Source organism: Hyla sarda, chromosome 9 (genome assembly GCF_029499605.1).
Source record: "Hyla sarda isolate aHylSar1 chromosome 9, aHylSar1.hap1, whole genome shotgun sequence".
Lineage (NCBI taxonomy): Eukaryota > Metazoa > Chordata > Amphibia > Anura > Hylidae > Hyla > Hyla sarda.
The window spans coordinates 31,026,736-31,042,831 of record NC_079197.1 but is presented as its reverse complement, the minus strand read 5'-3'; the positions used below and the strand labels follow the sequence as shown (position 1 = coordinate 31,042,831).

General features: G+C 44.1%; 1 protein-coding gene across 5 annotated transcripts in view; it reads right to left on the bottom strand.

Moving 5' to 3' along the window:
- GOLGA1 (golgin A1) overlaps positions 1-16,096 on the bottom strand; it is an 85,439-nt gene that overhangs the window by 1,980 nt on the left and 67,363 nt on the right. For all 5 annotated transcript variants that reach the window (XM_056540590.1, XM_056540593.1, XM_056540594.1 and 2 more), the window contains 10 exons: positions 15,855-15,950; positions 14,926-15,078; positions 13,416-13,511; positions 12,424-12,513; positions 12,069-12,171; positions 10,132-10,292; positions 8,643-8,795; positions 5,507-5,566; positions 2,599-2,757; positions 1,331-1,417 (listed from right to left, as the gene is read on the bottom strand). In XM_056540590.1, the coding sequence (XP_056396565.1) occupies positions 1,331-1,417; positions 2,599-2,757; positions 5,507-5,566; positions 8,643-8,795; positions 10,132-10,292; positions 12,069-12,171; positions 12,424-12,513; positions 13,416-13,511; positions 14,926-15,078; positions 15,855-15,950 (1,158 nt within the window). The remainder of the gene's footprint in view (positions 1-1,330; positions 1,418-2,598; positions 2,758-5,506; positions 5,567-8,642; positions 8,796-10,131; positions 10,293-12,068; positions 12,172-12,423; positions 12,514-13,415; positions 13,512-14,925; positions 15,079-15,854; positions 15,951-16,096) is intronic.

Here is a 16,096-nt window from a genome sequence, read left to right as displayed (position 1 = left end):
TTTAGGACAATCATTTACTTGCAACTTTCTTTGCCATACTGTAAAAAAAGACAATGCTTATAAGTCATAGTAAGGCCACCATGTTATAAGCAGTGTCACCATGGAGCTCTAACCTAAAGGTATACGTTAAAGGGGTACTCAGCCCCTAGACATCTTATCCCCTATCCAAAGCATAGGACAGTGTTTCCCAACCAGGGTGCCTCCAGCTGTTGCAAAACTACAACTCCCAGCATGCTGGGAGTTGTAGTTTTGCCACAGCTGGAGGCACCCTGGTTGGGAAACACTGGCATAGGCGATAAGATGTCTGATCGCAGAACCACCCACGATCTCCGGTGCGACACTCCAGTTATCTGGTGCACGGAGCGTACTCTGCTCAGTGCCAGATGATGGGCGACCATCCTATCCCCTCCATTCATGTCTATGGTAGGAGGCGTGCCAACTATATACTAGCCGTTACGCCCCCTCCCATAGACATTAATGGAGGGGGCGTGGCATGGTGCCATGAATATGGAAGCTCCAACCTTCTATGTTCAGAATGCCGCTGTGCCAGTCCTGAGATTGTGGGGCTAGGGGATAAGATGTCTTGGAGCGGAGGGGTAACTTAGTGTAAAAAAAAGTATTCCCCCTCCCTCCCCCCTACCCCATCGAGGGAGGTCTGACCACTGAGACCCCCTACAATCTCCAGAACAGGTTCACGGTTGGTCCCATCGCTCCCACCTACATGTTTTTGACTGAATAGCCCCTTTAAAGGGCTACTCCACTGGAAAATATTTTCTTTAAAAATCAACTGGTGCCAGGAAGTTAAACAGATTTGTAAATTACTTCTATTTAATCCTTCCATTACTTATCAGCTGCTGTATGATCCACAGGAAGTTCTTTTCTTTTTGAATTTCCTTACTGTCTGACCACAGTGCTCTCTGCTGACACCTCTGTCCATATCAGGAACTGTCCAAAGCAGGAGAGGTTTGCAATGGGGATTTGCTTCTACTCTGGACAGTTCCTAAGATGGACAGAGGTGTCAGCAGAGAGCACTGTGGTCAGACAGAACGGAAATTCAAAAAGAAAATAACTTCCGGTAAAGCATACAGCAGCTGATGAATCCAGGAAGGATTAAGATTTTTAAATACAAGTCATTTACAAATCTGTTTCACTTTCTAGCACCAGTTGGTTTAGAAAAAAAAAAGGTTTTCCAGTACAGTACCCCTTTAAGAGAAAATAAAGGCTGTCATATACTAGCTATGGGTAACTGCTTGATAAATGAGGTTAAAAAACCCTTGACCACAATTGTAGATTCTTCCTGAGGTGCTTGGAGAGAAAATGACTGGATTACCTTATATTCTAGCGTCTCCTTTAGTAGATTTTCTTCTTCCACTGAGAAGTTGAGCAATACTGATACAGCTTTAATAAGGTGAAATGCCTGCAATATTAATAAATTAAAAAAAGAAAGAAAAGTAGCTTAAATGGGCACTGCCAGATGCAAAAACTTTTGATATATTGTAAAGCATGTATAACCAATAGGTTTTGCAATTGCTTTAATTAGAAAATGTTCTGTATTTCATACTGAAAAATCCAGTCAAACAACTGCCCCCCTTGCCTGCTTGGACACATACTAGTCCTGCTGTGTCCATGCATCATCACCTATGTCATGGACACTCTTCCTTGATTGACAGCTGTGAGTGCAGGGCTCACAGCTGGAGGAAAAATCCTCCCACTGTCAGCTTGTGTCCCGCTACTGTCAGTGAGGACAAGCTGGGAGTTGTAGTTTTGCTAATGCTAGGGGAGATGTGAGCAGACAGCATACTGAGGGAGGGGGCGGAGACCTGCACAGTGAGGCCACGCCTCCTCCCTTGGAGAGGAATTCAGAATAGTGAGCTAAATTAAAAGTGTAATAAAAAAATAAATAAAGGTGCTAGACACATAAAATTAGATGTACATGGTCAAGATTAGGTACTGAGTGATATATTAAAAAAAATATGTTTTTTTGTTGGATCTGACGGGTACACTTTAAGAAAGTGTTCTGTTATTAAGCTGGGTTCACAGCAGCATTGTCATTCCTGTTTTGCTTCTCAAGTATAATCAGTGTTGCCAGATCACTTACACAACAGACCTGAATGGCACCCACTGAACCCTGCTGTATTTAATGGGGTCCATTGGGTTTCTGGTGCGATTCATCTAAAAAAAAAAAATAGCGCAACCTCTGATGCCAGTATGACCCAGTCACCCTCAGCCAATGTGATCAAGGCTGTGTGTAAAGTTATTTGGAAATTTTGCAACAATTCATAAAATTTAAAGAAAAAATTTAAAATCTAAAAGGTAAGGCTATGTGGAGGGAGATGTGTAGAGCAATGCTACGGCTCACAATTAAAGGTCCATACAAGCTCTATACCAGTGTTTCCCAACCAGGGTGCCTCCAGCTGTTTCAAAACAACAACTCCCAGCATGCCCGGACAGCCAAAGGCTGTCCGGGCATACTGGGAGTTGTTGTTTTGAAACAGCTGGAGACACCCTGGTTGGGAAACACTGCCACCATAGCTATTCCAGCTATATCTGTTTATTATAAATTAACCCTTACCGCCACACATAGCGCAAGTGCCTCACCTCTGTTTCCCGAGCAGACATAAACTTTAGTACAACATGTTTTAGATACTCAAAGTTTATCTCCCGAGAGTCATTGAGATCTGCATTGTTGGTCACGGTGAAGGAGGGGGCTGATGGGTCTGGAGGATTCAGCTTCTCCTCGGATTCTGGTTTCAATCTCTAGAAAACAGTGATATATTTTAGTACATAGGGGTTGCGGTGAGATGATGCACTGGCACCATTTAAGCTTTTCTCATTACAGATATTTATAGTCTGCACTGTGTTTATATACTGTATAGCAGAGCTGGCAGTGTTGTTGTAAGTACGGTATATTCATCTTCTGTAACTGCAGGTCTAGTGTTAGTCACAATCTCTACTGGCATATACTAAAATACAACTTAATGGGGATGCACCGAGGACAAGCAGGGCCCTGTGCACCGAGGTCAAGCAGGGCCCTGTGCACCGAGGTCAAGCAGGGCCCTGTGCACCGAGGGCAGGCAGGGCCCTGTACACCGCGGGCAGGCAGGGCCCTGTACACCGCGGGCAGGCAGGGCCCTGTACACCGAGGGCAGGCAGGGCCCTGTACACCGAGGACAGGCAGGGCCCTGTATACCGCAGACAAGCAGGGCCCTGTACACCGAGGACAGGCAGGGCTCTGTACACCGAGGACAGGCAGGGCCCTGTACACCGAGGACAGGCAGGGCCCTGTACACCGAGGACAGGCAGGGCTCTGTACACCGAGGACAAGCAGGGCCCTGTGCACCGAGGTCAAGCAGGGCCCTGTACACCGAGGGCAGGCAGGGCCCTGTACACCGCGGACAGGCAGGGCCCTGTACACCGAGGACAGGCAGGGCCCTGTACACCGAGGACAGGCAGGGCCCTGTACACCGAGGACAGGCAGGGCTCTGTACACCGAGGACAGGCAGGGCTCTGTACACCGAGGACAAGCAGGGCTCTGTACACCGAGGACAAGCAGGGCTCTGTACACCGACGACAAGCAGGGCTCTGTACACTGACGACAAGCAGGGCTTTGTGCACTGAGGCTCTGTGACATGCTGCAGACTCAGGATGACTGACAAGCCAGGAGCCTGCAGAGAGCCCTGCTTGTCGTGTCCTTACTTCCTGTGTTTGGTCTCCTCATAGAGACACACAGGCAAAAGCTGTCGGGACAGCATTTTTTCACCCAAAAATATATTTTTTTAAATTAATCAATGTATATTACATAAATGGTATTATCTACATTATTTAAAAAGTTAGTGACAGGTACACTTTAAAAGGTATGCTCATTCCAGGATGTTATCCCCTAGGCATAAGATATGGGATAACATGCTGGTCAGTTAAGGTATGACTGCTGGGACCTCAACTGGTCAGTAGAATGAAGGTGCAATGTCCTCCAAAATGAACAGAGCACACCCCTTGTGCATGGGCCAGGACTCCATACATTGTCTATAGGGCTTTGAACAGTAATCTCCTTTTATTCCCTGGGGACATTTCATCTCTTTTCTACGGAATAGTGTTAGTCTCAGCAGCCAAACCTTCACAACAGACAATAAACTAAGATGGCAATAGCCCCTTAAGGTGTGCAAGAAACAACATATAATGGGGAATTTGTATTGAATATAAACTAGTTGTCCATAGGAACAAATCAGATGCCATCTCTCATTTTCAGGATTAGAAAATGAATAGTGAAATTTAAAGGGGTACTCCGGTGCTTAGACATCTTATCCCCTATCCAAAGGATAGGGGATAAGATGCCTGATCGCGGGAGTCCCACCGCTGGGGACCCCCGGGATCTTGCACGCGGCACCCCGTTTATAATCAGTCCGGTGACCACACGGCCGGCGGCGTGTGACGTCATGCCTCCGCCCCCCCGTGTGACGTCACGCTCCGCCCCTCAATGCAAGCCTACGGGAGGGGGCGTGATAGCTGTCACGCCCCCTCCCGTAGGCTTGCATTGAGGGGCGGAGCGTGATGTCACATGGGGGCGGAGGCGTGACGTCACACGCCGCCGGCCCTGTGGTCGCCGGTAATCAGACCCGGAATGAACACGCTCCAGGGACTGATCACAAACGGGGTGCCGCGTGCAAGATCACGGGGGACCCCAGCGAACAGGCATCTTATCCCCTATCCTTTGGATAGGGGATAAGATGTTTAAGCACCGGAGAACCCCTTTAATAGGTTATGAGCAATGACCCTATTTTTCTTTAGAGAAGTCAAATCATTCGCCAAAACATTATACATATTCATAATTTTTTTTTGGGGGGGGGGAAGTACCTCTTTAAACAGATTTTTTTTTTTTTTTTGAACTCACATTATAAAGAGCAAAAAGGAATAATCTACCTTTTCTTTACTCTCTTCTGCACACCAAAATGCTAGTGTTCTTATAATGGAGTTACGTCTGACATAGTGACTGTGGCAGCGTAAAATGTGCAGTATGTCTGCCCAGAAAACACTGGTGGACATTTCGCACATTGCATATTCCAGTGGCGCTAGGGCAGCTCGGAAATCTGCAGTCTCCAAAGGCTCATTGTTTTTGGAAGGCTGGCCAGTGGAGTACCTCTTTAAGGGGTACTCGGCCCTTAGACATCTTATCGCCTATCCAAAACGATAGGGGATAAGATGTCTGATCGTGGGAGATCTCTGTGCAGCACCCCGCGTTCATTTAGAATGCTGTGTGCAGGCGGGGGGGGAACGTGGCTGTGACATCAATGCAAGCCTATGGGCGGGGGCCGCCATGCTCCCTCCCATAGACTTGCATTGCGGGGGCGTGGTGTGACGTCACGACCCCCAACCGCCCACTCCAAGCATTCGGAACAAAATTTTCCGATCACTGGGGCAGCGGAGTACCCCTTTAGGTGTGAAATACAGACACTAAACTGCAGCTATAATACAGATGCTGGCATAACAGTCCTTTTGTCCAACAACTCACCAGCTCTTTTTGCAAGGTCTTCTTCAGTTCGGCCATTCTCTGCTGAAGTTGTTTAATAGTCTGGGAATAAAAAGAATAAGGTACTAACAATGTATGGCTTAAATACATTGAGATTTATGAAGCACACTGTAGTGAGGCTTTCAGTCACTACTAGTTTACCAAATACTAACATTTTTATCAACAGGTAGCACAATAGTCTTAAAACAATGCCTGGCACGGTTTCTCAGTCAATAATTTGTTACATTTATGGTGCATTAATAATTGCATTTAGAATTGTATGGCTACATAAAGTTAAGAACCAATGAAAAAGGAAGATTGTCCCCGAAGAGTATAGGAGAAAAATCCATGTATATGTACCTATGTATAATTGTGTGACTGTATTTAGTAAACAATGTTAACTTAATAAATTAGGGCTAAAATATGCCCTTTCTACTTTAAATGTCTGACTCTGAAAAATAATGACATGACCCTATATTCTCTGACCCTCTGACTTCTTTTTATCCACTACCCTTTTCATATGATGTGAATAATAATAATAATAATGAATTTAGTGTTACAGACTAATATAGAAGCTATAGCTGTACATAATGTATATTCACATCATCCTGGCCAGTAATTATTCAGCAGACTCCCTCATACATAGATATGTAAGTTGTTTTTTTGCAGTGTATCAGCTGTTAATGCTGCAATATCTGTGGCTGTATATTTACTGTTTGTGAGAACTGAGTATACCTGACCAGAAGAGAAAATTGCTTACAGGATATATCCTATAGTAACAAGAGAGTATTCAGCCTAGATTGGTAAGGCTGCCTTTGAAAAAAACATTGATTTCTGATATTTATTTGTATTTGCAATTATTTTAAATAATGCATCGATTTAGACCTATTTATCCTCATGGTAAAAACACTTTATTATCTAATTTTATATGTTCTTTTCCTTTTTGGTTTTCTCTTCCTTCCTGTCTTTTTTTTTGTATTTCTATGAAAAAAAAATATCTTAAACAATACCCTTCAAATATGTTTAAAGTGTAATAGAACAAATGGCCACTAGATGGCTCTGTTCTGTTCCCTTTCACAATTAATACAGTGAGTTTGGTCTCCTCCTGGCAGGAGACCAAACTCAGGAAGTGTTTCTCTGCACTGAACTTGATTGACAGCTGTGCAGAGCCTCACTAAAAGCTGCAAAGAGCCTCACTGAAAGCTGCAAAAAGCCTCACTGAAAGATGCGCAGAGCTTGAGGTTTTCTATTCATCACAGCACTGCAACCATGTGAGGGTGGAAGTGGTCCCCCAGCAGGCTTTAGTGATGTCATGCCTGCTGGGAAACGCCCGTTTTCTCCTGCTGGGAGATTGCACGCAAGAATAAAGGTATGATACACAGCTTTTTAAAACTAAAACATTTTTAAGGGGGGGGGGGGGAAGGGGTGTTAGAAGTAGTTAGGGAACATAGCTTGAGTTAGTTTTGAAAAGTTTATTTGGTGACCGGTCCTTTTTAAGATTAATAAAAAAAAACACAAAAAAAACAAAACAAAGAAAAATTTCTTTTATGGATATTAATTTCCTTTACAGTGTGGACAGGGAGATATATCTGAAAATCTATGGGGAAAGTTTTTGGACGCAGAAGAGAGTAGTAGTAAATTTAAAAGGTAACCTTTCATCCTTTCAAGCTGCCTGAACTACAATGTCATTGGGACAGTCTCCGGTGGTTTCTCCCTGCCCCATCAGCCCTAATTAAAGGGGTATTCCAGGCCAAAACTTTTTTTTATATATCAACTGGCTCCGGAAAGTTAAACAGATTTGTACATGACTCACGTCCCGGGAGCTGTGCAGTTCCTATGGGGATATTCTCCCATCATGCACAGCTCCCGGGACGTGACATCATCATTGAGCAGTTAGACAGAAAACTTCAGAAGCTAATAACTATTGGAAGGATTAAGATTTTTTAATAGAAGTAATTTACAAATCTGTTTAACTTTCTGGAGCCAGTTGATATATATATAAAAACGTTTTTGCCTGGAATACCCCTTTAATAGATCTCTCCCTATACCCAAACAGGAACAGATTTATCAATCAAAATGGTGGGATGGGAGAAGCCTCCTGGGGCCACCCTAATGACTTGTGCAGCATGTGTTTGATAACAGGTTCCCTTTCACCAATTCATGAAGGGCTATCCTGGGTGCCAAAAATAATCCCCAATTAATCCATTGAACATAGTGGAGTGGTAAATTCATATACTTAAATGTAAGCCCTTTCTCAGGCACAGACTTCTTGTCACTGAACAAGGGCTTACATAAATAAATAGAAATGTATTAATAAAAAGGCTTGAATATGCCCAGTGGATTAATTTGGAAATATTATTTGGTCCACGTGACACCCCTCTTACTATGACATGACATTTAGTTCTGGTGGGGGCTGGGATTAGGAACAATTAATCAATTTACTTTCACCAAAAAACAAATATTTTGAAGCTTACGTAAATGGGGTCCACCCACTGCCTTTGCAAAATTATATCAGGTAAGCAAGGCATACACATTACAGCAAAGTCGGCTGAATTCTATTACGATGTGCCGTTCAACTAATGTGAACTGGGTCCTTCTGACTCTCTCTAATGGCAGTTGGGGAACATGAATGGCAGCCGCTTAGGCTGGATTCACACCACGTTTTGTTAAATACGGTTCCCGTATACGGCTGGGAGGAAGGGGGGCGGGGCTTAATAGCGGCGCCCGCACTCAGCCGTATCCGGGAACCGTATTTAATGTATGTCTATGAGCCAACCGGAGTGAACCGCAGCCTCCGGTTGGCTTCGTTTCCGGCCGTATGCGGTTTCCCGACCGTAGGCAAAAATGCGGTCGACCACGTTTTTGCCTGGGGTCGGGAAACCGCATACGGCCGAAAACAAAGCCGAACGGAGGCTGCGGTTCACTCCGGTTGGCTCATAGACATACATTAAATACGGTTCCCGAATACGGCTGAGTGAGGGCGCCGTGATTAAGCCCCGCCCCCTCCTCCCAGCCGTATACAGGAACCGTATTTAACAAAACGTGGTGTGAACCCAGCCTTACTCATCCTACCCCATTCAGAACACATACACAATTGGACAAGCCAAGTGTACAATAACATTTTCCCTATCAGACGTACCTTATTTTTTTCAGCAATCTGTTGCTCCATTTCCCTATTCTCCTTCTGGAGCTGTGCAATGTCCCCTACTGTCACCTCTCCATTGGGCTCCTGGGCGGGTGTGCCATGCAGACGTTCATGAAGAGTAGAGAATTCTTCTTGGAGGGAGGAGACCTGGAATAAGAGGAAACAGTTCACTGTGACCCAATCATACAGAGTTTTAGGTCTAGATCGGGAATGGAGAATAATTCAATAAATTCTATATGATCTCCTGCACTAATCTATACCGTATGTGTGTGGTGAGGTCGTCCTCATGTGGTATAATCAGGGACACCATGATACCCTGAAGAAAATGACTAAAATTATTTTACGGAACCTGTCCATAAGTCGGAAGCATTGTAGATGCTGGCAGAGGGGTTTCGTTTTTGGTTTTTTTATATTGTGGATTATAGTGTTTCCCAACCAGGGTGCCTCCAGGTCCAACTCCCAGAATGCCTGGACAGCCTTTGGCCATGCTGGAAGTTGTAGTTTGCAACATCTGGAGGCACCCTGGTTGGGAAACACTGACATTGATAATGGAACATTGAAAACGTTAAACAGTTTTCGCTTAAAGGGGTACTCCACCCCTAAGACATCTTATCCCCTATCCAAAGGATAGGGGATAAGATGTCTGATCGCGGGGGTCCCGCCGCTGGGTACCCCCGCAATATAGCACGCAGTACCCACCTGTTACTGCTCCAGAAGCGCTGGAGGGTCTGGCTCCCGACAGCGGGGATGGAAGATCGTGACGTCACGACTCCCCCTGTGTGACGTCACGCCCCACCCCCTCAATGCAAGTCTATGTCATAGACTTGCATTGAGGGGGCGTGACGTCACACGGGGCGGAGTCGTGACGTCACGATCTTCCATCCCCGCTGTCGGGAGCCAGACCCTCCAGCGCTTCCGGAGCAGTAACAGGTGGGTGCTGCGTGCTATATTGCGGGGGTCACCAGCGGCGGGACCCCCGCGATCAGACATCTTATCCCCTATCCTTTGCATAGGGGATAAAATGTCTAGGGGTGGAGTACCCCTTTAAATCTCCTCTTCTTTGGAGACCTTCACTGCGTGTGGTACCATCAATATGAAGGTGATCTGGAGTTCCTATTAACCTTTTTTCCAGCTCTCTGTTTTCTAACAACCAAAGGTCCTCCAGCTGTAAAGCGACTACTCGGCGTGGAGACCACTGCATTAGTCTATGGCAGTGTTTCCCAACCAGGGTGCCTCCAGCTGTTGCAAAACTACAACTCCGAGCATGCCCGGACAGCCTTAGGCTGTCCGGGCATGCTGGGAATTGTAGTTTTGCAACAGCTGGAGGCACCCTGGTTAGGAAACAATGGTCTATGAGAATTACCAAAGAAAATGATCTCATAGGGACATCAGGATGCCGCATACTTGGAAGTTTTGTGCTTTCTGATCGGCGAGCTGTAAAAATAGGTCAGACATTAAACACTCTTCTCCAGATCTTTCTTACCTGTGTCTCACTTGCCAGCAGAGCCTCCTTCTGCTCCTGCAGCTGAGCCTTAACATCTCTTACACGTTTCTCAGCAGACTCTTCGCTCTGAGCTGCTCTAGTTTTATATGTTTCCAGATCAGACTGTAACTGCTGCATTTTTATTACAATGGCATCATAATCTGTGGGTGAAGGTAATAAAAGACGTATTAAAGATGGTGCAAAAGAAGGATATGGAAATTTTTTGTTGTTTTTTTTTTTAACATCTGTATGTATCACCTGAGACATATTTTAGAACAAACTGCTCACTTCCTCAGGGTAATCATAAGAAGCTGTTCCATTCTGAACAAAGTATGATATTATTGGATCTTAGCAAGTATGATATTATTGGATGGTGAACAGGAGTTTAGACTACATGCTAGGTTTTCAGTTTGTGCTTTCATAATGGGTATATTTGCAAAGTAGGAGGAGTAAATATGGGGTGTATTTTGAGAGCACTACTGTCAGATGGCGATGGTTGAAGTCAAGAAACGGTATGAGCCAGCACTTATGCAGGACTAACTTTTATTGAAAAAAAGAAGTCAGGAAAGTAAAAACAGGACAACGCGTTTCGGCGCTCGCTGGCGCCTTCCTCAGGTCCACAATCATAAATTTGTGTAGTCCTAGCCGGAGTTCCTGCGGGCGGGCTCATACCTGCATAAGTGCTGGCTCATACTGCTTCTTGACTTCAACCATAGCCATCTGACAGTAGCGCTCTCAAAATACACCCCATTTTTACTCCTCTTACTTTGCATTCTTGTCCGTCCACCTCGGGAAGACTGAATAATAAGGGGTGAGAGCAGCAGACTGTCGCCATTCCTTCTCACCACCATTGTGTACTATCGACTCAAGGTCAGTACGCCCCCATAGGTGTTGGTGGTGGGTATTTTCATTTTCACTTTTCCATAAAATACCAAACAGGGAGCGCCCCATTGTTTTTTCTCCTCCTTCTCACCCATAATGGGTATATGTATCTTTTTCTCCTGCTGCTCCCACTAAAAAACATCAGTGCCTGACAGCCCACACTGACTATAACGGGGTCTATCGGGACTTGCTGTTGCCCGTTGCGCCCCGTCAAAAGGACGGCCAATACAGGAATTTATCTACCACAGTAGTGCACCTAAATTCCTGTATTGTATTATTGTAATTGTTACACATCCACACCGTCTATCTGGTGTAGGATTCTATTGTGGCACTTGTAGTCTGCTGCAGGCATCCTCCATTGTATACAATACAGAAATTTAGGTGCATTACTGTGGTAGATGTATACAATGACATTGGCTATCCCTCAACACTGATGTTAAAATTGAGACATTCACCAGTATATCCTTATATGAAGGACATACCAGAGCCCGCACACCAATGCCAAGGTTTCTCAAATGGCACGGGACCTAGTGCTAAACCTACCTGTGGGTGATAAGCAAAACAGGGGCCAGTGGGCAATTACGGTAGCATTAGGTCGGCTCACAGAGTCCTCCCAGGTACCCTCCAGCGTGGCCAAGCACACACACAATGGGAGGAGAGAGGCAAACTGCAAGCCCCACCTGAGTTGGCTAATATAGGTGCATGGCCTCACAGGTGCTACCATAATGCTGCCTAGAAAATTGTTCTAATTGTTACACATCCACACCGTCTATCTGGTGTAGGATTCTATTGTGGCACTTGTAGTCTGCTGCAGGCATCCTCCATTGTATGCATTTTTATGCAACGGACTACAAGGGCAGGACCTGCTCCCCCAATATAAATGCACAACCGCATTTGGGGTTGAGCACCTCCAGCCATTTGAGACCACATTTTTTGTTGTTGTCAAAAGGACGGCCGTCAAAAAAAAGGGTTTGACGGCTGTTCTTGATGGGGAGCAACAGTAGTGTGAAAGTAGCCTAAAAAACACTGGACTGTAATGGGAGTACACAATTTACCTCCTTTCAGTAGTGCAGCCTCTTCATCTTTTCTTGCCAGCTCCTCTTTTTTTAGAGACATCTCCTGGGTGTTGTTCTCAATCAAAGCAATCAGATCTACAACCTGTCAGAAATCACAGTGAAAAGAATATCAATACTGAAAAATCAAAATCAGAACTAAAAGGCAACAGAAGTAAATATTTCAGTCCAAAAAAAAAAAAAAAAAAAAAGAAATAAAGCATAATATATAACTAAATAAATACTAAAACAGTCTTTCCCCACAGTAATTAGCTTTTTACCTATAAAAACATCTTCCTTTGACAAGTTTATAATGTCTTATTCTGAAGTGCTGGTCCCTACTCTCGTATACATGTACCTGCTGCTGAAGATCTTCTTTCTGCTTCCGTGTTTCTTCTAAAGCTTTAGCGATCTCCACACTTACAGTCTCTCTACTACTCAGCTCCTCCTGCAATGAGAACATATTTAAAAGCAGAGTTTGTAAGTAATGCAAAGTATGAAAGTTTCAATATATTGGTTCATGTGCACATGGGAGATCCATTGATCCCTACAGACATATACTTAGAAGTTATTACTTACATACAATAAACTATACTACCACCTTACATCATGCATTCAGACCCTTTAAGTTTTTGTCTATGATGTGTATTTCTCTAAATTAAAAGCATTGGGGGATAGTTATCAAAGGATTTAAACTGGTTTTTCCTGTGCAAAGCATAGATCCCCAAGTCCATGCACAGAATTTATCAAGAGCCGTGCACCTTTTGATAAATTAGGCGCACAATAGACTGGCCTAACCCTCTGTAGTTTGGTCTATATTGATGCGGGACATAGACAACTTTGATAAATCTCCCCCATTATCTTTAAATTAATCTGGCTGTAATTCTCAGAGACAGTAAGAGCTCAGCCAGGTGGTTAAAAGGTGGTAATTCCCCGAGCAGACCCTAGAAGTGCTGTGGATCAGGACCGGGGTTCCTTTTTTCCACCCACCCAAAAAGTTACTTAACAAAATTGAAGGAGAAGTACATGTAAAATAAAGTATCCCCTATCCGCAGGATAGGGGATAAGTTATAGATTGCAGGGGGTCCTACCACTGGGACACCCGCAATCTCCTGTATGGGGCTCTGGCTCCCAAAAACGGAGCGTGTCGACACCTGCAAGAATTGTCGGCCGGCACAACCCATCCATATATCTATCTGAAGATAGCTGAACAGCTCTCCCATAGAGATATATGGAGGGGCGTGTTGGCCACCAGTTGACATGCCCTGTTACCGGAGAGAGCCGGGCCCTGTACAGGAGATCACGGGGTCCCCAGTGGTTGGATCCTGACTTTAGTACATACGTACATACCTTCATCTTCTCCTGATCAGCTTCAAGCCTTTTCAGCATATTTTCCAAATCTTTATTTCTTTCCTGTAGAGTCTCATTTTCTTGTTCCATCTGACTCTGTATACAATTAAAGATAAAAAATAAATAAACAAAAAGAGATGGGAAGACCTGGAAAAATACCAGAAAAAATCTGTAAAATAAAAACAACAGGGTTTACCAGTTTTTTTTTCCCCCAGAAAATTGGAAAAAAAAAAATGTATGTATGTAATATGTTGTTTTATAATGATAAATAATATGTTTATAACCTTGTATTCACATTGTCCAGTCTCACCTGAAGACAAGCAAATCCTGAAATGCAATTCAAATACTAAGAATGCAATTATTAAAGAAGCAGTATGTATTTCTGTCTCCTGGAGAGCTGTAGGGAAGAAGGTTTTTAGTTTAGTTTGGTCGTGGCTGGGCTCCATGAATTCAACATTTCCGGATATTTTACGTCTCTACCTACTATGCACTTCCCTACTATGAACCCATTTCCATTTACCACAGATACTGGAAGCTGTGTAATACGTTTATTTCTTCTGCAGGGTACGAATATCCGCTGATCATTGAGCATCTTCGCAGTAGAACATTAGAAAATAGATTTATCTATAATAAATAGAAGTACCATATTTTTTTTGGACAATAAGACTCAAATGACTATATAGAACACACCCATGGTTTAGGCAACAGAAAATAGAGGAGGGAAAAAAAATCTTGCTAATTAAAGGGGTATTCCAGGAATCTTTTTTTTTTTTTTTTTTTTTTTTTACTATGCTACAGGGGCTGTAAAGTTAGTGTAGTTCATAATGTCGTGTCTGTACCTGTGTGTGACGGTTTTCTCACAATTCTTCTGTGATTTTCACCCCAATATTTATTTTTACCGGCACACAAAATGACTGTTGTCTCAGATTTTTCCCAGGTTGCAATGCGGCCGAGACCTGACTCACTAGTCAGCTGATGACAGGGAGCCTGTCTGCTTCAATGGGTGGAGCGATCGCTTGGTGGGAAAGAGATCAACTGCACCTAATGCAACAGCTGTAAGCACCCTGATTGAAAACCACAGGTCTTTTGAATGGATGCAGCTCATTTATGTTTCAGTGGGTGGGGTGGCTGATGTGCGAGAGGGAGGAAAATAGAATTCTGGGATTTGTAGTTAAAAAAAAAAATAAGTCAAACAGGAAACACCAGTTCACAAAAAGCTAGCCACAGTGTTATGGTAATCTCACAACATAGCCATTTAGCCCCAAGACAAGCGCAGATCCTTCCTAAGCATGTCCATTACTGCCTGCCAGGTACGTAACTAAAATCACCTTATGGTGGATAACCCATTTAAGTATAAAATTGCATTTCAATATAAAAATAATTGCCTGGACAACTCCTTTAATAGCACTGTATTAGCATCAGTATGACTAAACTATGTATTAACAGCAAAATATTAAATATCTTTGTACAATATGTTTTATATGAATAGATCAAAGGCTATCATGCTTACAATATTGTGCTGCGCAGATGTCCTGTCAATTTCTCGGGCACTTTCCAGAGCGGAGACCTGGGCTTCCAGTCGATCCACCTTCTCCACACATTGCTGTCTTACGCTGTGTAGCTGATGTGTTAGCTTATCTGTCTCAGACTTTAGCTCCGATTGCTAATTATGAGGAATAATAAAAAAAATAAAAAATAAATTTCAGAGATTTCTGGACAATGTTTTTAGTGTCAGGATAGGAGTTCTGTAGTGAAACATAACTTTTCCCTATCCAAAGGACCGGCCGCTGGGACACACCGTGAGCTCCTGAACGGGTCCCTGGCAGTCTGCTGGAAGGGAGAGTGCCTACCCCGCACGGAGCGGCGGCAGACACTTCCTCTCCATGTATCCCATAGAGATACATGGAGGGGGCATGTCGGCCGCGCCTCCCTGCAGGTCTGAACGACTGCTTCGGGCAGACTGCCAGGCCCCGTTTAGGAGATGGCGGGGGGTCCCTGCGGTTGGACCCCTCCCCCGTGATCTATAACTTATACCCTATTCTTTGGATAGGGGATAAGTGATGTTTTACTGAACTACTCCTTTAAGTAAAAGTCTAATCCAGTGTTTTCCAAACAGTGTGTCTCCAGCTGTTGCAAAACTACAACTCCCAGCATGCCCGGACAGCCGTTGGCTGTCCGGGCATGCTGGGAATTGTAGTTTTGCAACAGCTGGAGACACACTGTTTGGAAAGCACTGGTCTAATCCAAATCTCCCGACATAACATATCCCCTTTAATCCCCTTTGCCTATCATCAGTTTTTCTTTCTTTTAGTCTATTATACAGTTATATACTCCAAGCTCCCCCTCCCCTTAGGCTGAACAGCACAGCTCAAATGTGAGCGCTTCTTCCCCTTTGATCTAATGATCAGTAAAGCTATATGCAGCTGCAGGGATACATACACACACAGTGATCTGCTCCTCTTTCTGCTTCAGCTCCTCTTCTCGAGCTTGTAGCTGTTCTCTGATTGTCTGTAATGTCTTCTCAAGATCCCGGAACTGTAAAGAAGAAAACAATACAAATGGATACGTATAAAGAACATCGGGCACTACATGCTGGAAGCCTATCTTCATCAGCAGATATTTCATCTTGTGGACCACAATATTCCCATTTTCAGATCTGAGTTTCTGTAATACAGCCTGAG